This window comes from Penicillium verrucosum (genome assembly GCF_028828655.1).
Source record: "Penicillium verrucosum strain IBT 35672 chromosome Unknown utg000004l_segment0_segment0, whole genome shotgun sequence".
Classification (NCBI taxonomy): domain Eukaryota; kingdom Fungi; phylum Ascomycota; class Eurotiomycetes; order Eurotiales; family Aspergillaceae; genus Penicillium; species Penicillium verrucosum.
The window spans coordinates 833,260-853,337 of record NW_026643213.1 but is presented as its reverse complement, the minus strand read 5'-3'; the positions used below and the strand labels follow the sequence as shown (position 1 = coordinate 853,337).

The window sequence follows — 20,078 nt, the reverse complement described above, 5'->3', positions numbered from 1 at the left end:
GAGATCACTTCCGGTAATTATAGTTGACAGGTTATATTTCGAGTTTTTTCTAATAGGAGGTAAGGAAGTGACGGAAGTGCTCTTCTCCGTCAAGTTGGCTAAAAAGTATAACTAGTTATTACGACGTATAGTACTTCTAATAACTCCGAGTTCGTTTGCTGGCTAACTATATAGAATTGTTGTTAAATTGTTTAGATAAACTCTATCTAAGGTTATATATATTGAATTTTGACTTCTTCGTCTCATTACGTAGAAACCTTATCCGTAGAAGAGTTTGATCGCTTGTTCTATAAATTCGTCGGCGAGTTCGACGCGTACTACTTAAGACTTGACTTATTAGACGAGGGTAGTTGATATATTCGCGACGATATACCCGGTGATCTAGATTGAGAGACGTTGTTATTTTAATACGTCAATATAGGCTTCTGGAGGGCGAGCGATTTTCCGATCAGGAAGATGTTGAAGAATTTTGAAGGAAGGATTTGGTGCCTGAATGCCTTATTTTGCACCGCTCTCCACACCGTTCTCCACATAATTATTAATACACAATATACAATTTCATGTCTATACAAATGGAGATACTAGTTATGGAATAAGAGATCGTGGGATAGAGAGGACCCATAACCTGATAAAGCTACTATGGAACATACAGAGAGCTACTCATGTAGCTGACCAGCCTAGCAAACAAGGCCTGATGAATCAGGTGTCCATCCTAACAAATACAACCCCTGGTTATAATTTTTACAGCCTTTGTATACGTCTAAACAGAGCATCTAAAAACACTGTATAACTATCATCCTTAGCCAAGAACTGTAGAACTATGACTGCCAAAAATGTTCCAATATCATATGCAAACCGAGGGAACTGGAATGAGACAATTAAAGTACTTACCCGGAGCAAAAAAAGCAACGAAATATGAATTATTTCTCTAACATGATAACCGAACATGTCCGAAATCCAAGCAGGAAGCTAGGAAACTTCAGATAGATCTAAATGTACAACATGGACAAGTGCCTAGAATCGCCACATCGGCTTTTCACAGGTGGCCAATTAAAGCAGCCATTATGGGTGCACAGAGGAAGTCAGCACAAGATTGCGAGTTCACGGATTGCTTGTAAGGGGTATCAAGACTCAAAGCGGAGGGAGGGTAGGGTCATAATAGCTCAGCATGTTAAATGTTATAGCTCACTAGACGCCCTGCCATTTTGTTGAAGGACATTTTTGTTTTGAACGAGGTTTCGGACCGCCTGCGGTGCGACCACATCATCAACACTGTTTCTGCGACCCCAGTTTTGCGGCTGGCGTCGGATGAAGGCACCGACAGCACCAAGGTAGCCCTCGTGGCGCAGGAAATAAGCTTGCTTCTCGCCCTTGGACCAGAAGCGGATGGCGTAGGAGAGAGTGTTCATCGTTTGGCGGTGGCCCCGGATGAATGAACCTCCGAAGTAAATATGTTTGACTGAATGTTTTTCCGACTGCAGATACGCGATCTGACCAATATTATTACTAATCGGGTTAGTTCGGACTCCGTTGGAGAATGGAAATATTGTAAACATACCTGATGGCGTAGAGCAAACTCCGGCTCATGTCTTCCGGATTTGGCTTGGGTCCATGGCTAGACTCCCCGGAATCGCTAGCTTCACTAGGGTCGCCACGGATCAATCCCTCGCCGTCTTCGGCTCCTTGCTCCGCATCGTTCTTCAACCGGAGCACCTTGCCGAAAGTACTGGCAATAGCTGTGCTCTTCAGGCCAATCTTGCTGTAGTCCATGCCGTAGATATCTCCGACAAGCATATCCACTGCGCTGTTGTCTCCGCGGTCGGCCATTGCTAACATGTCGTCGAAGGTCCGGGACCCGGTTAACAAAGACATAATGCCCCAGAATGTTCCACCACCGAGATGTGTTCCGCCGACACGCTCGAATTGTCTTGGACCGGAGACTTTTATCATCGAAACACCTGATCCTATATTGACGAGAAGATAAGGGTAGACGTCGGGCCGGGCTTCGGCGTATTGCATCGGCTCGGCATCGGCATCGCTGTAGGTGAAGACCTCGTTGGGGATTTCGGTGATGAAAAAGTCCAATCCTTTTTTTTTTGGAGACGTGAGACAGTATGCTCTATGCTTAGGTATATTTGGTGACTTACCAATGATTAGGCATTCCATCTCCTCTTCCCGTAGAATATTAACATTTAATTCGTCTTTCAGCCGATCGTAGTATTTGTATGCGCCACCCCCAGTGGCTACCACACACAGTCCCTCCCGTGTCGAACCATTACGCTTCTCGTGTTCCTCTTTAAGCTGTCGAATGAAGTTGATGCACAGATCGATCCGGTGCGTTTCAAAGTTCAGGAAATTGAGTCGGCCACCATTATCCGCAGTGTCTGGCTCTCGCGTGAAATAAACAAGCTTCGCAAGTGTTCCGCCAATCTATCAAGTCCCAATCCCCCGTTAGCCCTGCTTTCTTCCGATGTTCTGAAGGAATTGTCCGCGGTCCCTAGATTGCGGGGGAACCGGAAGCGGTGCGGGGCAGAGAAAATAAAATTCTCGTGAGCAACTCACATCGACAGCTACATGGCTCACAACGCCTGTATGATGCGGAAGTCGAATATCCTTGTTTTCGTAGTGTACACCCTCTGCGTCGACGGGACTCTTTGATCGTGGTTCGTCATCGACGATGAATGCGCCCGTGACGTTGATTTTGACGGCGCCGGGATTGGTAATTGCAGCTTCCAGACGGTTCGGACGCTTCCGCGGAGCATTGGTATCTACCTCCATCCTTTCGGAGGCCATGGTGAATGTTCAATTGTTGTAAAGGAGGTAGAGTCGGAGATAAAGAAGGTACCCGTTCCCAGGCATACTGCGTATATCTCCTTCTACCCGGAACGGGCCACAGGAGGGTGGGCGGGTCCACTTTTCCATTGGAAAACCGAGGAGCTTAACGTCCCGAGGCTTAGTAGATCGCTTATGGCCATGCTTATCCAAGATATCAATGGATATACCATAGGTAGATTCCGGAATTCAAATCACAATATGCCCGGTAGATTCCGGAATTCAAAGGATCACAATATGCCCGGTATACGTCTGCTTTTCGTTTGTCGCCTCAAATCGCTTTTAGAAATGAGAATAGTACTTCAAAATATGTGCACATGATCAGCCGTGTAGATGTTGGGTGAATTATGTAACTAGTCAATGTGGTTAACATGAACACCTGAAAGACAGTCTGATATAGAAAGATTGGATCACACCTTTGATATATGGATGTATACCTACCGAACAATATAGATGTATACCTGGGTATACCTACATCTATATTGTTCGGCGAGTCGCTCCTTCCTAATCAAGAGTGGTACATGTAGAGTACTTCGGTATTGCTTGCTGCACCTTAGATAACTTGTATCCAGTAGAAGTACCCCCAAGCAGTCCGGACCAGCGAGGAAGTTACGCGCATAATTAATTGCTGTGTTGATATACATAAGTATACCGCACCGCGTGTTTTTGTTTTCAAATAAAAAACTTACTTGTTCTCCAATTTTCCCTTTCCCCTCCAAACGTTACCAACTCATCAACATCATTGCCTATCTTGACAGATATCGAACGCGAGAGAATTGCACTCAATAGGTCTATAGACCATGGAATCCTATGACGAGAATGATGCCGCGTCGGCTGCCGGTGCTGCCTCGGCTGTCGAGTCCGTCTCGGCTGCTGAAGTTGCTTCTGTGAGCGAGTCCAGCAATGGAAAGCCGCCTGTCGAGGGCGTTCTTTCTGGTGTGGGCCCCAACGCCGAAGCTGCTCATAAGGTTGCCCGTGAAAAGGGTTGGACGGAGCCAGTTCCATTCGAGTACGCCGACCTTGCTAATAACAAGGATCATCGTGATTGGGCTGGAATTGCCGCCCGTTATGAATGGAAGGACGATTATGGTGATGTCGGCCCCGCAGTCCCTGAACTCGAGGACCAGCTTTTCCGTGGTGAGCTGATTGCCCGCCCGGGGGCTAAGCTCGACGAGTAAGTGACGTGAATCTGATAATCGGACACCAGATCGATATCTAACATGTCTTCGTCTGCAGGTTGAACAGCTACAAGGTCAACATCGAGAGCCCTAACGAGATCAAGGCGGTTACCGAGGTCAGTCTGCGAGAGAGGTTAGCAACAATACACCTGTCTAACAATTCATAGTGGGCAAACTTTGGTTTGCATCCGGTCATGCTCGAGAATGTTCGTCTCTGCGGGTACGAACAACCAACTGCGGTCCAGTCATATGCGATTCCGGCTGTTCTGGCCAACCTAGACCTTATTGCGGTGGCCCAAACTGGTACGTGCAGCGGAGTATGGTGTTTGGCAAACAAGCTGATCCTAATAAAACATAGGCTCTGGAAAGACGGGGGCTTTCCTCATTCCAATTCTTTCCAAGTTGATGGGCAAGGCGAGGAAGCTGGCTGCTCCTCGACCTAACCTCGCGGAAAGATTCAACCCAAGGGAACATGCCGTTCGAGCAGAGCCTCTGGTTCTGATTGTCTGCCCCACTCGTGAATTGGTCACTCAGATCTTTGATGAATCCCGTCGTTTGTGCTACCGGTCCATGCTGCGCCCGTGTGTTGCTTATGGCGGTGCTCCTACTGGCCTCCAGCGTGAGGAGCTTCAGAAGGGATGTGACATTCTGATTGCCACTCCTGGCCGTCTGCTCGATTTCATGAAGCAGACTCACGTTCTTTCTCTCCGCCGAGTTAGGTATGTTTGTGACTTACTTGATATACCTCCATGTATCATATGCTTGATACTAATGGCGGTTCAGGTACACCGTAATTGACGAGGCCGATGAGATGCTGGACGCGGACTGGGAGGAAGACTTTAAGAAGATAATGTCGGGAGGAGGTAAGTGATTGAATGCGCCGGGCGCGGCGCGCGCTCTTAACCCCTCATTTGCGCATTTCTGCGTTTCGGTGTTGCTGACTTGAGGAAGATCTAAACGAGGATGCTGATCACCGCTACCTCATGTTCTCTGCGACCTTCAACAAAGAATTCCGGGCGCTTGCAAAGAAATACCTCAGCGATGACCATGTGCGCCTCCGCGTTGGCCGAGCCGGCAGTTCGCACCACAACGTTGTGCAGGATGTATGTGAACTATAGAGATTATAAGAGACTTGTGAGGTTCCATTTCAATGCTAACGCTTGGTGAAATTGCAGATCGTCTGGGTTGATAGGGACAAGAAGATGCGCGCAATCTATGATCTTCTGATCAGCATGCCACCTGTTCGTACCTTGATTTTCGTCAACAGCAAGGAGCAGGTTGACTTCGTCGATGATTACCTCTACAATTCTGGAATGCCTACTACTTCCATTCACAGTGGAAGAACTCAGCGTGAGCGCGAGGACGCTATGTGAGTATTCCCTACGCCCTTTTATTTGACTTTGCTAACCCGTCACAAAAAAAAAAGGCGTGCCTTCCGGTCCGCAAAGTGTCCTGTGATGGTTGCTACCGGCGTCTCCGCTCGTGGACTCGATGTTATCAATGTGCTGCACGTTGTGAATTACGATCTACCCAGCGCCATGCACGGGGGAATCACTGAATATATTCACCGTATTGGTATGTCTTACAAGCTTGATACCACTGTATTTCCAATGCTCTTGATGAAATTAGTACTAATGCGTATTTCTACTATCCACAGGCCGTACTGCTCGCATTGGCAACGAAGGCATCGCCACCTCTTTCTTCAATGAACGTGATGAGGAGCTTGCCCCGGATCTTGTTAAGATCTTGATCGAATGCAAGCAAGTGATCCCGGAATTCCTCATACCCTACCGCCCCGAGGGTGACGTGCTGGAGTTCGATGACGACTCTGATAAGGATTTCTTTGACAAGGGATCTAAAGCTGGTTCTGACGATGGATTCGGCGCTGGATCTGAGGCCGAGGCCGAGGCCGAAGCTGAATCTAACGCTGGTTCTGACGATGGATTCGCCGCGGGATCTGAATCCAACGCTGCCGATGAGCCTGGTGAAGCTGAGGAGAGTGACAAAGTGGTTGCAAACGATACTGAAGATGTCAACAAGAACCCTGCCAATGACGGTGAGCCCGCTGTTGCCAAGCGCACTGTTCCCAAGCCATCTGTTACATCCGAGGAGCAGGAAGCTTCTGCATGGTGGTCGCCTACCCAGCCCTTGGTCGAACGCAAGAAGGTTGGGAAAGAGGAAGACAAGCGCAAGGAGAGCAATGCTGGTCTGGCCGGTTCTAAGTGGGCCCCGAGACACCCTCCCCCCAAGGACGAAGATTCGTTCTGGGAGTAGAGCCTCGCCTTGCTCTAGCTGTGCTGAGCACAGAACGACAACAAATACGAACGACAATGGAACGACGACTGGAACTAGGACAATGGAACAACGACAATGCAACGACAATGCAACGACGACAATGGAACGAGATCAAAAACCCCCAAGAAAATATCAAAAACATGGAAACGTAAGAAGTCCAACAGTGGAGAAGACGATTGTTACCGAGTACCCAATTTTATCCTGGATGATCAGGATCGGATCTCATCACATAGTGGCCCGGAGGAAGGTTTGAGGGCTTGATCTCTCGACAATTTGTGATATGGATCTGTCGAACATAGGACCCTTTCTCCTGACTTGTTACATCAGGACTGGATCGGTTTTATCGTGCGCGCTAATGCAGTGATATGGATGCAAAGGTCGAGGAGATGTGCCGCATAACGAATTTCATGGGTTTTATGCCACTATCTAGTTTTCATTTTTTCCATTTCCTTTGTATATTTTGGAGCGTGAAGAGTAGAGATGTAGAGACTTGTAGACCAAGGACGTATGCCTAGGTAGCTCCTTCCTGTATGAATGGGGTAGTCAGACGTTCTTGACTCTTTGGATTACTCCGAGTACATAAACGATGCTTCTTACAATTTCCACCTTGAGTCCTTGACCCCGTCAACCAAAGCACATTCGATCTTTTCTCGAGGAAACTGTTCATCATGCATTGGCTATTTCTAGGTTCTGCCGCTCTTTCGCTATTCCTCCCAACCTCAGCTTTATTTCACGGTATTGTTGACCATGGTCACTGGAATGAACTCCGAGGGCTCACCCACAACGCCTCGTATAACGCCTCACGAGCAAAGAAGGCAAGCCCACCTCTTGTCATCGACACTTTCAGAAACCCAACTCGCAATAACCTGGGATTCTGGCACGGCTCCGGTGAGAACCTACCTCTGCAGTACGGGCCAGATTTCATTCGTCTATTCCCAACAGACCCCGATCAGAACTTCCACACACAATTCGATTCCCAAATCTGCTACAGCCTAATACCCTGGTACAACGAGTACCTCCATGTCATCTTTGAGGGCACGGATCAGTTCAGCATCTCTTTTAACCAACACAACGATGAATGCAACCCTCAACGCAGTCCCTTCCCTGGCATTGCAGACTCCGTCCAAGCGGAGCGGTATGTGGTTCATCCTGCCTCTGAGGCCTATGGCGAGGATAACGATTGGGACGATGGTGATGACGATGACTGGGATGACGACGATGATGTGCACGCCGATGCTGGAAGGAACAAGCACAAGCATGGAAGATCCAAGGGAGGTCGACGTAAGCACCCCCAAGGAAATGCCAAAATTCCATCGGGCCGTCGTGAGCTCTATATCCCTCTGACTCATTTCGATATTGACTTCAATCGCGTCTTGTCGGTTTCATTTCATGGGTTCTATACTAGTGAGCCCATCACTCTACGTCGTGTAGAGATCTTGCCTAATGTTCCACTGCCGTCGGAGGAAAATGGTCACTATCGTTTGCCTGGGAAGCTGCCCAATGGCAGATTGGTTCTCCGTTGTTCACGTCCGAATTCATTTGCCTTTGGGATTGATGATGGACAGCCACAGTTCGCTCAGCGGGTCATGCGCATCCTTGAAGAGGAGGATATCCGGGTTACTTTCTTCGTTGTTGGGGCGGGACTCAGGGATCGGACGAGCAATTTCACGGAATTTTATAAGGAGATGTTGAAGAAGGGTCACCAAGTGGCGCTCCATTCAAACACTCATCCGAAGTAAGTTTGTTCTGAACATTTGATTTCATGCGATGAGGCTAACATGTTGATCAAGGATGGAATCATTGCCAACCCTCCGTGATATTGATGACGAGATCGTCCAGTCCATGGAAATCTTTAGAGACAAGCTGGGCATTCAGTGTATGTTATCTCCCGATGCGTCCTTGAAAATTATTCTGACTGAATATTTGCAGCCTCATACTTCCGCCCGCCATTCGGTACAGTGGCTGCCCGCCTGCGCCAGGAGCTAGCCCGACACATCCCAAACCCGTACATTGTGAACTGGAGTGTCGACGTCGAAGACTGGCTATGGGCAAACACGTCTACACCGGAGAAACAGCTTGAAGCCTTCTTCCGTGGTGTTCGCAAGGGCGGGAATCTTGCTGTCATGCACTACCTGAATCCGACTACCATCGGGTACCTACCGGAGTTTATTCGACATATCAAGCGTGCTGGATACCACATCATGCGCATCGATCAATGTTTGGAGGATGTGTCCGCTCCACCACTGTGAGTAGACAATGCCGTGAAATCTGTACAGACTCACAGCAGCACTTGTCCTGTGCATATATTTTTAAGTGTATACATAGTTTCTCTCCTAACTGGTGTCTCGACACTGTCCAAGCAATGCTAGCCTTCAGTCGTTTCTTACTTTTTCTTTTTCAGTTACATTTTAGAACAGTGAATAACAGGGAATCAATGACAGAGTAACAATACTTACTATTCCATAAAGCAAAATGGAAATCCGTCCAAGCGTGTCAAGATGTGTGTGAGCAATCAAGCAAATATATCAAAGAGTCAACCAAACACCAACGCCATAAACAAAGCTTGTCTATTCAAGCTCATGATCATCCACAGAACAGACAAAATGGTAGTACAGCAATAGAGGAGAATAAAAACACAAGTTCTCCCAAAACGAGCCCAAATCACCCGGCATGCCCAAGTACCAGACCGGGCTCCAAACCAAGCAAATGCCAAAGCGTACCCATTTCTCGCTCTTGATGCAAGCACAAAATAACAAATTTATAGCAAAGAAACAATATTCTTCCCCCAAAAAAGCCCAAAAAAAAAAAAAGGCAATACCAAAATAAAAGTACAGTCAAACCACCTCAATCCCCGAAATCAGGCTTCCGACACAACCCCTTCTTCTCCGTCATATCACGGATCCGAGTAGTAATCCAACCCGATTTCGCATCGCCACTCGGCACCGCATGTCCGAGACGCGGTTTGAGACTAGTGAAGCATTTACCCTCCCGGAAGGAGAATTGCACACATGTTTTCTGCGTCTCGCAGATCAAGCGACAGTCTTCGAAATTGTGTGCAAACGGCTGCTCTTCGCTAGCCAAGTTGTTCCAGTTCGGTCGTATGGGGTGTGCGGATATTTCTGGGGAGATGAATTCGCGGAAGAGGTCGCCGTGCAGGAGGATTCGTTTGTTTTTCTACATGGGATAAGGAGTTAGGACAATGTTATGATCTTATGGATGGGTAGGTGGATGGATGGATGGGGGAGTTGGAGTTTGGGGTTTGGTCGACTTACATCCCGCCAGCGCCTTTGTTCGAATTTCCATAGGTTCTCGATATCAGTTGGTGAGAGGTGATGGAGGCCTACGGCAATGAAACACCATGGTTTCCGGTAGAGATCTGTTGTGAATTCGTCCAGTTCGCCGATATTGGAGTTTTGAAGGATCGGCCATGTGAAGTGTAGGTTGACGCCGGTGTGGCTGAGGACCTTACCGAGCACGCAGTCGCCGGCCCAGTGCTCGTCTGTGAAGTTGTTGAGCTCGACCTCGCGGGTGGTGTACTCGTCGGAGGCGCGCTGTAGAGCAGGATTCGAGAGCATGAAGCCCGAGCCACCGTGGGCGAAGATAACGTCCGCGATCTGAGTTTCCGTGCCGAGATATTGTGGTTTTGTGTGGTCGAACCCGGCCAGCCAGGTTAGGACCGTTGGCCAAGAGATGTAGGTGTCCGCCTCAACGAAGATGAACCATTTCGCGTCTGGCTTGTATCGTAGCGCTTCCTGGGCCATTGGGAGGAACTTCCATTTATCGAGTTTCCAGCCTGGATTGTTGGGTTTTCCGATGGCGGAGTTGGCTTCATCGGAGAAATCATGTTGTTCCAGACCCTTTCGGCCGTATTTCACGATGCGGTGATAGAAGTCGAAGTCCGGGTTCTTCTTTGCGGCGCTGTCCATGTTGGCGAGGACATCGTGGATTTGGACGCCTTCGATTTCTTCTGCGAAGTCGGAGTAGATTACGAAGTGGGGGATGCATCGTAAGGTTGTTTTGAAGTGGATGGGGACTTTCTCGCGCGATTCCGTCACTCCGGTTTTCATCACCACGAGCACATCTTCGATGCCTGGTAAGGGTGGACAGAATGGGGCTGGTTCACCGTTCTGGTCGAAGGTCGGGGTGAACTCTGTCGTTGTTGTGAAGTGAGGACGCCATTGGCGATTGTTATTGGAGAGGAAGCCGATATTGTAGAGGAAGAAGAGTGTGATGACGGCTGCAACTGCAATCAGGCGTCGACTGAACCGGCGGGGCACCATTCTGAGAAAATATGAGTACACCAAACAGAGGATAGATCAATCGGTCATTTTTCGCTAAGGGCAGATGAATCTCAGACCTTTTGCCCCTCTCCTGTTAACCAAAAGAGCAAAAGAACTGGGGAAGTCGGGGGTTAAAGTTGATTGACGCCGAGGTTTGTCGCTGACACATCGGGACGCGTAGCCCAAGTGGAATTTGGAGGGTTTTAAAATAGTTACCCCTTGAATCAAATAACTATCTCTTGTTTGAGATATGGTAATCCCTTGCTATAATTGAGAGATCTCCCAGGCTTCTTCATTTCCTCAGGGGGTGAACAGTTCCCGCACGACGTCAGGATCCACCGAGATCAGCACGGGCAGTGCAGGATATCACGATACATTGAATAACTACAACATAACTAACTAACTAGTTATAACTATGTTGTAGTTGAAAGTAGCATCTATAAGGAAAATATATAGAATTATACCCCAGAACAGTATTAATCAATTCATACCTTCAAGACCCGAGAATGCATTATTTATTTATATGGAATTGTATAGCCCCAATATAACTATCACTGCGCAGGTTGCGTCTTCTTCTCAATCATCTTCGCGTGCAACTTAACCAACTCTGGAATAATAAGACTCTCAATCTCAATTCCATCATGAGTACTCTCATTAATCTGCTGAGCTTCTGCCTGCTCCAGCGCCGCCGAATTTCCCTTCATAGCCTCCGCCAACCCAACCTGATCCTCAACACCAGAGATACTCTTGCTGCGTCTTGACTTAGGAACACGAAGCCAACGCTCATGCGGCTCATCAGGTGTAATGAAAACCACCTCCCACTTGCGCGTCGACAGCAAATTGCCAATCACAAGGTGATGAGAGTAGCGCTGCAGCGCAGTACGCGCCTTGTAGACAAGCAGCGATGGATCCGTCTCCAGTTTAAACGAGACAATCATACTCCCCTCCGGAGCCCATCCATCGACCAACCGGTGCAGGAACTTAGGCACGGGGTCGAGGTTAACGACAAGCTTCCTGCTATTCGACGAGGACTTTTCCTCATTCTCACCCGTATAGATTTCATCCGATGAGATTGCGCTATCAGGCATGTGTGGAGGTAACTCCCCAGACTGGATCTTATGCTCAGCCATACGACTGCGCGGAATGAAGAAATCGCTAACGGCAGCCGCAAGGTAGAAGAGGGCATTTGGTCCAAGCGGCCGCATCAGCATCGCAATCGACCGCAGCTCGAACATGTACTCCGAGACCGTCGTGAACGGCAATAGCAGGAGACGGTTGTTCTGTTTCGCGTACCGGTATTTCCGCAACACGCTGCGCATCTGATCCTGGTACTCGTCGCGCACCATGATAGGTCCGTGGCTGGGGTTGGAGGAGTCTGCCGAGGCAGGCGCCTCGTCCATGAAGTCCAGGAAGCAATTGGTTGAGTGGCTGTAGTGCCGCGAGTACGGTAGAAGGCTGTATTGTCGGTGCAGGAAGATCACTGCGTACCCTTGCTCCAGGAAGTACTCGGCTGATGTGGCGCCTCGAGTTCCGGCGGAGAAGTTGTCGATGAATCGTACGGTTTGTGCTTCAAGTGGTACTGTTGTACCTCCAGATGTGACGAGTACTACGCGGCGATTCTGCTCCACGTGGAGGTCAATGAATGCCCGTGCCAGCGCTTCATGTCGTGATAGGGCTTTTGGTGGGGGGTATTCATTGAAATAGACGGATTCTGCCTCTGCTGGGGACATTTCGCCGAGTAATGGGGCGGCCATTGTGAATTATGATATAAATGCTTTGCGACCGAGAAAAAGAGGAGAACAATTGCGAATGGAAGGTTGGTCTTTTGAGGTGAACTGCAGCTGAGATGCCGAGGCTTGCCGCTCCGCGATTGGGGTCTTGGTGGGGTTGCAGTGTGGATGTTCTTTGTTGCCGGTCAGCTTTCCACGATTGGTCGAGTGTCTGGTTTATTCAAAATATGCCGAATTCTTCATTGTTGTACAGTCAACGTTTTTCAAGGCAACTAGGCAGCTAGGTTGAGCTCCCCATCTATTATATGTTGGTGTTGAGAATGATCGTCCTGATCCGGCACTAGCGCTCCCGTTTGACCGATCCGTGACGATGAATACTTGGAATATCTGAGTATAGAGAGCTCCGGTCAAAGTGAAGATATCCACAAATGTCTATGTCACCGGTACGCATCACCGAGATGCCGAGGTGCCACTCGGTCACGTGGATGCCATATGCGGACATCTGACATGAGCTACATCATACACATCATACACATCATACTACATCGTAGAGTGCAATCTGCCAAAATTGATGTTGCTATGTAACAGGTATATTTCACTGCAGATACCGGCTGCGTAAGGCTTGGCTGATGGTACTCATCCGACTAGCCATTCCACCATGCTGCATGTTGCTTAGAAGGGCCTCCTCCAGGGCTGACTGGGTAACGCTTGCATCTGACCAGTCGATCAGTTGAAATCCAGAATCCTCGGGGTTGGGACACATACCGTCGAGGTCGCTGAAGCTGCTTCCCATGCTGGGGGTACCATCGCTAGTTTCGCGACCGGAGGCGGTGGACTTGCGGGAATTTTGGCGCTCGGCAGCGCGCTGGGAGCTCAGGGTCGATGCCCCCTGGCTGGTCCGTCTGGGTCCACCAGGTAGGCTGCTACGCCCACCGGAGCTGATAGAGCTGGTGGATGACTCTGTAGCTGCCGGTACCATAGGGCCAGACCGCTGCTCGTGATGTCGCCGTTGCGCCGCTCCTCGCTCGGCATCTAAACGAAGGGTGGCGCTAAGTTCCTGGCCTGGACGATCTAGATGGGTATGTTGGTGTTCTCGGGCCACGGGAAGGAACGCTGGAGTGTCTTCTTCGTCGTCCTCGTCATCCCGGAGACCAGAGCGGTGGGTAGAAAATTTGCCAAACCGTTTGAACAGGGGTGCACGCATCGTGTCCTCGTCGTCAGATTCAGATTCTTCCGACGAGCTCGTGGACAGGGGCTCTTCCTCCAGTGTTGGAGACCGGGGCAAAGACGTGACCGGCGGCTGTTCCCGTCTGACAGTCGAAGGCCGGCGGCCAAAAGAATCCCAACGTGGTTCTTTCTCCTCGGTTGTCGGCGTGTCAGTGCGTGCAGGATCCCGGGATCCGCGAGTTTGGTTAGTAGCTGTAGTTGATGTAAAGCTCGTACGTCGGTTGTCAGGGGCTGCAGTCAATGTCAAACGCGATCGATCCATCGGCGGTACCAAAGGTCCCGTGTGGGGACGGGTAGGGTTTCGGTCCATACCTCGGAGAGGGATATCCTTCTGGTGAGATACTTGCCGTGAAGGCGCCCGAGAACCTATTGATATTAGTCTCAGACTGTAGTGAATATAAAGCAACCATGGGATATACCTGGTAATGGCGTTTCCTTTTGTGACAAGGCCGTACTACCAGAGACCGATCCTAAAGCCGGAGAAGGAGAGTTCGACTGCGTAGTGCCGACCTTGCGCATTTGAGCCCTAACCTGTGATAGCTGGCGATCATAGAGCCATGCTGCCTGCTGAAGAAGAAACTGTAAGGTGACGTCGAAGTTCTCTGCCCTATATCAACCATATTAGTAGCCCTCAGCTTTAATGTGTCCCGGGCAGAGTGCAGTTACAGAGCTTTCCCTGTGGTGATGTCAGTGATGTCAAAACAAAGACAAAGCAAAGTCTCGAAGTAACAGCAATACATACAGTCAATATCGCCTTTTGATGGCCGAGAAAGTATATCCCATAACGCTTGATCTTTGGATGCATTCCATTCCACCTGTTTACGTTAGTGGATGCTTAAGGGGTTTCTCTTGGGGAGACTTGCAGGCGGCGGATCGACAAAGTCACCCCTGGGAAATGGTAAGCGTATAAAGACCGTAAAATTATTGTCGACGGGGTCGACTTTGGTGGACATCCTGTAAATTGTGTAGATTGCGTAGATTGCGTAGATTGCGTGTAGATTGCGATGTTGCAAGATCTTCCACCACTCCTGTCCAGCTCAATAAGCAGTCCTTGCTTGCTTAATGAAACCTAAAATGGATGACTTTTAGAAACTAGATGATTGTTTCCCAGATAACCTGAGACTCCAAAAGGGATACAATAGAGGCGACGGCGGTGGACGTTGGAGATGGGCGTGACGACGGCAGGCGGTCATTTTGATTGGCAGACAAGGTGCGTGGAAGATAATGAGGCTCTGCGTGGAAATCTCCTAATGCGGGGAATTGAGAGCTAATTGATAGGAGATTAAATAACATTAAATAACGCCACTAGCAGATTGATATATCGACGCACCAGCACGGTTTACATTACGGAAATTATAGAAGTAAGATATTTTGCAGAAAAATGGAGGATATAAAGTGTCAGTGTACTCTCAGTGTCATTCTGGGTAAGATCACCCTAGTCAGTTCAATTATTAGGGAAAAGTTACTCTATGACTATACTGCATGGGTGCCTTAAAATTCGGGCATAAATCGTGCCTTATGGACGATCCTGATTCCTTACAGATTATTATTGGATAGCTAGTGTATTAGAAACGATAATCAAGATAGTATGTTAGTCGATTCCAAGTTGGGACCCCCAGGTTAGGCACTGTAAGATATTGGCGTAGACTAAAATAGGACGGAGATCAGCAGTGGCATCCTTAACCCCAGGCCTCGGCTGGGACTCAGCTTCAACATACTACATCCTTCCATGCCAAACATGGATATTATCTTGTATTATTATGATAAATGCTTCACCTATATCATTCGAACATTCATGCGCCTTGCCACAAATATATCGGCTAGTCCAGATGAAATCCGTCATATAAAGTCCCGGGATGCTGGCCGAACCATCAAGGTTCATCTGTATCAGCCTTCCGGCTCGGGTCCATCACCTGTCCTCCTCAACTTTCATGGAAGTGGCTTCGTGCTACCCCTCCATGGCAGCGACGATGAGTTTTGTCGACGAGTCAGTCAGGAAACCAAGCACACGGTCTTAGACGTCCCCTATCGGCTAGCACCAGAACACCCGTTCCCCGCTGCCCTGAACGACGTGGAAGACGCCATCATATATGTGTTCGCGCATCCAGATGAATTCGACCTGACCCGTGTATCTATATCTGGATTTAGTGCTGGAGGCAACCTCGCGCTGGCAGCTGCGTCAAGCCTCTTCGCTCCCGATACGTTCCGCTCTCTGCTAACATTCTATCCTGTGACCGACCTAAGCCCTGGCCCTGCTTCGAAGACTGCCCCGGCCCGTGGTGACTTTGCGATTCCTCTTCCAGTCAGGCGTCTCTTCGACCGCTGCTATGTACCCTCATCGTTCGACAAGCGGGATCCGCGCATTTCGCCGCTATACGCCCAGGCAGATCGATTCCCACGACGGGTTCTCATGATTACCGCGGATGGCGACACTCTCGCGCTTGAGGCTGAGGAACTGACCCAGAAGATCAAGAAATTGCAAGGCTGGCATGTGGTCAGCGAGCGCATGCCGGGCTGTAGTCATGGATGGGATAAGAGGACGAGGGTGGGAACTCCGCAATACGAGGCTAAGGAGCAGGCTTATAACCTGGCATTCAACATGCTGAACGAGTAGAGCTCATGACTATTGAGCTAGCTGTTCTAAATGGGCTGATCTACGTTGTATGGCCTGATGCGACCTTTCTATGGGACCGAGGCTATGCCGATAGCCCTAAGCCCTACCTTCCTAATCTGGCGAGAATAGAGGGGCTTGGGGCTTGATCAAGGGATTTTCAGGGATCAAGTGCATAGTTGGGAAATGCAGGTCAAGGCTATCTGAACAAATGCCGGGGTGTTTGAACTGGGATAGTTTATATTTCTCCGATATACAACATAATTCTTTAACTACTCCGTAATGTAACTACAATATATACCGTTCACTATACAATATACTCCATAGTATACATAGCTAGTTCATGTTTACATCTTCAAATCTAAGACTAGTCCGTTTCAAAATGGGATTGCATCAGGGCCACTCGTGGGTCAAATTGATTTATTTTTTTTTTACAAATTGCCTAAAACGACAGAACATGAGGAAACAAGAAAAAAGAGGGCCTGACAAGACCGTAATGGTGAAGTCTTTGTTTTCCCCTTTCTACTTTCTACTTTCTACTTTCTACTTTCAACCTTCTACCCTTCTACCTTCTCCCTCCTCCCTTTAGCTTGGACCTCTTACCTCTCCACCTCTCTTATTCTTCTAATTACTGTCCTTACAACCCCTCAAAAATTCCCATGCCGTCATAGAATGCGTCCAAGTGGACTATTATTCTTAGGTCGATCTTGAATTTCATGTGCGCCCGCTGGTTAGGCGCCACATACTTTCTATAACTGTACATATGGAGTCGACCACTGGGCCCATCTTCGATGAGGCCCAATATCGCACCGATGTCCTCCACTACCCCTCACCGGAATCCGAAGCAGCGCAGGCGCAACATCTAGCCGAAGAGGCTCAACAGCTGGGTCTGAAAGTGCCAGAAATCGAAGCATCAGCGCCACTGGCTGCCACGATCGCCTTGGGAATGGTTGATCCCTCCTCCCCAGTCTTGTCTTCTGGATCGTCGACCGATCGGAAATCCGTGTGCGGCTCCGTCACTCCGTCCCACGAGCCGGCCTCCCCCGTCCCATCCGTGCTCGACCAGATCGTTTCTTCACTATCGGATGTCACACTAGGCTCAGATCACATTAAGGCTCGCAGTACACGATCACTAGCTTCGCTGTCTACGCGGCCAACCTCGTTTTGCTCTAGTGAGGGGAGGTCGGGCCTGATTGGGAACGGATATAGTGATACATTCGAGGCCAAGCCGCACCGACATTCAATTCTCAGCGTCGCATCTGCCGACAAAAAGGAGAGGCGACGGAGCAGCTTGAAGTCTGCGATTGGAAGAATTCAATTCCGCAAGAGGCGCACATCCTCGGCCATTGTCTTACCCTCGGAAGGGCGGATGACTCTATCCACGAGCGAGAAAGGCGTTGAACATGTTTTCTTCGAACCTAAACCGGAATCCAATGATGCTGCCCATGATGTTTCGCCCCATGCGAGAAATGAGGCATCACCTCCCAGATTGGAAATTCCTCTGTTCAGCAAAGAGGAGTTACAAAGAAGTCTGGACGATCCGGAGCTAAGTGAGATGCACGAGCGGCATCGGATGGAAAGGGACCGACATCTTGCTTTCCAAGACGCCGCTCTAAGTACCCTCCGGCGTCGGCATCAGACCAATATCTCAGAGAAGCAGTCTGATAACCAGCGCCAGGAGGATGAGAAGCGCGAGAAGGTTCGCTTTACAAAATCCGCCGTTCAACTTTTTTATTTTTCTGTGCTAACAAGCATTCGTACAGAACATTCAAGCTATAACCCAAATCGAAGAGCGACAACTGGCGGTAGAAATCGAACAACAACGTGAGTTCGATCGAGCTAAGATGAATTCGCGTACTCGCATCAAGCATATGGAGGGCTATCTCCGCAATGCCAGCCCACCGCCATCTCCCGCCGGAACATCGATCAGGGCCGAACGATCCGAACGCTCCTCCGAGTCATTATCGGAATACGACTCAACCTCACCAGCCCGTGTACTCACTCGCCAACACATGGAGCAGCTAGAACAACAATACCATTCCCACAAAAATATGGACCAGCTCCACCACGCCCGCATCAAAGTCCTCCGTGACCGCCAGGAGCTTAAGCTGCAGGAAGCCACGGGGCGTATGGAAAAGGAACTGGATGAAATGTGTAACCGACACACCCAGGGCATTGCTACCCTGCAAGCCGAACACCAACGAGAGGAATTCTCTCTCATGCAAGCGTTGGGAACGAAAAAGACGACTTTGCGGCACCGCTGGTATTTGGAAGAGGCCGTCCTACGTCGACATCTCGAAGTGCGACATGGCCAATCATATGGTTCTTTGCCCCTTGTCGCCTTCACCCCCAATACTCCCAATGCTGTTGTGCAACACTCACCACTCGAAACTTCAACACCGGATACAATCCATCCCAGCCAGGATTATGTGCCTCTCTAATTGGAGACGATGACACGACATCTACTCAGTATACCCTTTTAATCACCCCTTCTTTTGTCCCTGTTATGCCCTTTACTTCTCTTGTAATAATTTTGAATGCTTTTGGATCGACTATCACCTTTCACATACACGCATTGCGGCGGATTTTGGGTCTCATGATTGCATAGCATTTGGTGGAGACCATTGGATAGACATAGCAACCCTGTTTATAATTTAGCTGCAATGAAATTCACACTTAAATTGATTCGAACACTTCAGAATTCACATCGGGGTATCTCTCGCTGAAAAACAGAAACAAAACACAACACCCTCATACTCCAGGCGTGCTAGGCGTGGCAGGTGATGCAGACAACACATCCACCCTCAACCTATCCAAAACAGTCTCAACTCTCCCCCCACCCCCAGTCATCGCATCCTCAACCTTCTTATCCCTCCCCTCATCACCAATAACAACAGCCCGCTCCACAACCCCAGCATTAGACAATTTAAACCGCCCAACCCGACCATCAACCCACTCAACCCGCACATACCGCGCCTCAGCCCCAACAGCAGCTAAAGACACAATCCCCGTATCCCGATCCGGCGAAACATCAAACGGCAACGCCTTCCCACTTTCACCAACAAGACCCAATTTCTCGCGCAGGAAGTCAATCGCATCAACACGCATATGCCACGCAACAAGCTCCCTCCGAAGCTCGCGCACAAATCCCCGCAGATCCTGTTTCCGAGTAGAACCGCCGCTCTTCTTCGATGGCTTCGCGGGTTCAGCATCCTCATCCTCTCCGGACGATCCCTCCCCGTCTCCATTGTCGCGCGATACTCCAGGACGCGGCAGGTAAACACTCTCTAGCTTCGTCATCGATATAAACCCCGGAACCGTGTGTCGATGGACCTTCAATACCTTCGTAGAACCTGACCCGGGGCCCGCGCGACTCCGCTCATGTTGGAGGAGTATGTAGTATGGTTTCGCGAAACGGCCGTTGCGGGTGCATACGTCGATGCGCACGCCGAGGAGGGGCGTGGCGCTGGCTTTTGGGGATGGGTCTTTGAATGGGAAGGCGGTTGCGCCGAAGGCGATGCGGTGGTGGTTTGAGGAGGTATGTGCGCCGGCGGCGTGGACTAGGGGGGAGATTGTTGCCAGGGGGTCGGTTTGGTTTGTTGTTGTGGGGGGTTGGGGTTGTTGTTTGCGGAGGAGTTTTTGGATTGGGTCGGTTGTTAGGAGGCTGGATGTGAGGATGCGCTTGTGTTTTTGGAGGGTTTGGACTTTATTTTGGTTAGTTTTGGGTTTCAGTTGTGGGTTTGCGGGGGTTTGGATTGAGATGCTTACTTTCGGCACGGATTGAGGTGATCTCTGTATCTAGTTCGACTTCTTCTGGGTCTGGTGATGTGGGGGGGCGAGATGTGGTTGTTGTCATTTTGGGATGTTGGTTTGTAGAGCTTGATACAGTGCTGGAGGTGGGTATGGGTCTTTTCCGAAGCAATGT

At 49.4% G+C, this 20,078-nt stretch overlaps 10 protein-coding genes across 10 annotated transcripts; 5 read left to right on the top strand and 5 right to left on the bottom strand.

Annotated features, from left to right (window-relative positions):
• Positions 1-1,178: 1,178 nt before the first annotated feature.
• On the bottom strand, positions 1,179-2,793 carry N7516_009793 (pantothenate kinase; the record flags this gene model as incomplete). Its single annotated transcript, XM_057222512.1, has 4 exons — positions 1,179-1,506; positions 1,559-2,087; positions 2,148-2,430; positions 2,563-2,793. The coding sequence occupies 4 exons, from the start codon at positions 2,791-2,793 to the stop codon at positions 1,179-1,181; spliced, it is 1,371 nt and encodes a 456-aa protein (XP_057069733.1).
• An 839-nt stretch (positions 2,794-3,632) lies between these two features.
• On the top strand, positions 3,633-6,284 carry N7516_009792 (DEAD/DEAH box helicase; the record flags this gene model as incomplete). The annotated part of the gene is made up of 9 exons (XM_057222511.1): positions 3,633-4,006; positions 4,069-4,126; positions 4,178-4,313; positions 4,369-4,729; positions 4,794-4,873; positions 4,962-5,113; positions 5,186-5,379; positions 5,437-5,585; positions 5,668-6,284. The coding sequence occupies 9 exons, from the start codon at positions 3,633-3,635 to the stop codon at positions 6,282-6,284; spliced, it is 2,121 nt and encodes a 706-aa protein (XP_057069732.1).
• A 56-nt stretch (positions 6,285-6,340) lies between these two features.
• On the top strand, positions 6,341-6,566 carry N7516_009791 (uncharacterized protein; the record flags this gene model as incomplete). Its single annotated transcript, XM_057222510.1, is given in 2 exon segments — positions 6,341-6,453; positions 6,470-6,566. 2 exon segments carry the CDS (start codon positions 6,341-6,343, stop codon positions 6,564-6,566), a joined length of 210 nt encoding a protein of 69 aa, XP_057069731.1.
• A 407-nt stretch (positions 6,567-6,973) lies between these two features.
• Positions 6,974-8,554, top strand: N7516_009790 (polysaccharide deacetylase family protein; the record flags this gene model as incomplete). The annotated part of the gene is made up of 3 exons (XM_057222509.1): positions 6,974-8,040; positions 8,096-8,181; positions 8,235-8,554. The coding sequence occupies 3 exons, from the start codon at positions 6,974-6,976 to the stop codon at positions 8,552-8,554; spliced, it is 1,473 nt and encodes a 490-aa protein (XP_057069730.1).
• Positions 8,555-9,149: 595 nt separating this feature from the next.
• N7516_009789 (glycosyltransferase family 31 protein) lies at positions 9,150-10,585 on the bottom strand (the record flags this gene model as incomplete). The annotated part of the gene is made up of 2 exons (XM_057222508.1): positions 9,150-9,479; positions 9,578-10,585. The coding sequence occupies 2 exons, from the start codon at positions 10,583-10,585 to the stop codon at positions 9,150-9,152; spliced, it is 1,338 nt and encodes a 445-aa protein (XP_057069729.1).
• Positions 10,586-11,136: 551 nt separating this feature from the next.
• Positions 11,137-12,339, bottom strand: N7516_009788 (phosphopantothenate--cysteine ligase CAB2; the record flags this gene model as incomplete). The annotated part of the gene is made up of 1 exon (XM_057222507.1): positions 11,137-12,339. One exon carries the CDS (start codon positions 12,337-12,339, stop codon positions 11,137-11,139), a length of 1,203 nt encoding a protein of 400 aa, XP_057069728.1.
• Positions 12,340-12,910: 571 nt separating this feature from the next.
• N7516_009787 (uncharacterized protein) lies at positions 12,911-14,495 on the bottom strand (the record flags this gene model as incomplete). Its single annotated transcript, XM_057222506.1, has 5 exons — positions 12,911-13,908; positions 13,962-14,149; positions 14,209-14,218; positions 14,285-14,357; positions 14,457-14,495. 5 exons carry the CDS (start codon positions 14,493-14,495, stop codon positions 12,911-12,913), a joined length of 1,308 nt encoding a protein of 435 aa, XP_057069727.1.
• Positions 14,496-15,280: 785 nt separating this feature from the next.
• On the top strand, positions 15,281-16,156 carry N7516_009786 (putative esterase/lipase; the record flags this gene model as incomplete). Its single annotated transcript, XM_057222505.1, has 1 exon — positions 15,281-16,156. The coding sequence occupies one exon, from the start codon at positions 15,281-15,283 to the stop codon at positions 16,154-16,156; it is 876 nt and encodes a 291-aa protein (XP_057069726.1).
• A 760-nt stretch (positions 16,157-16,916) lies between these two features.
• Positions 16,917-18,594, top strand: N7516_009785 (uncharacterized protein; the record flags this gene model as incomplete). The annotated part of the gene is made up of 2 exons (XM_057222504.1): positions 16,917-17,852; positions 17,917-18,594. The coding sequence occupies 2 exons, from the start codon at positions 16,917-16,919 to the stop codon at positions 18,592-18,594; spliced, it is 1,614 nt and encodes a 537-aa protein (XP_057069725.1).
• A 310-nt stretch (positions 18,595-18,904) lies between these two features.
• Positions 18,905-20,009, bottom strand: N7516_009784 (uncharacterized protein; the record flags this gene model as incomplete). Its single annotated transcript, XM_057222503.1, has 2 exons — positions 18,905-19,857; positions 19,922-20,009. 2 exons carry the CDS (start codon positions 20,007-20,009, stop codon positions 18,905-18,907), a joined length of 1,041 nt encoding a protein of 346 aa, XP_057069724.1.
• Between the last annotated feature and the right edge of the window lie 69 nt (positions 20,010-20,078).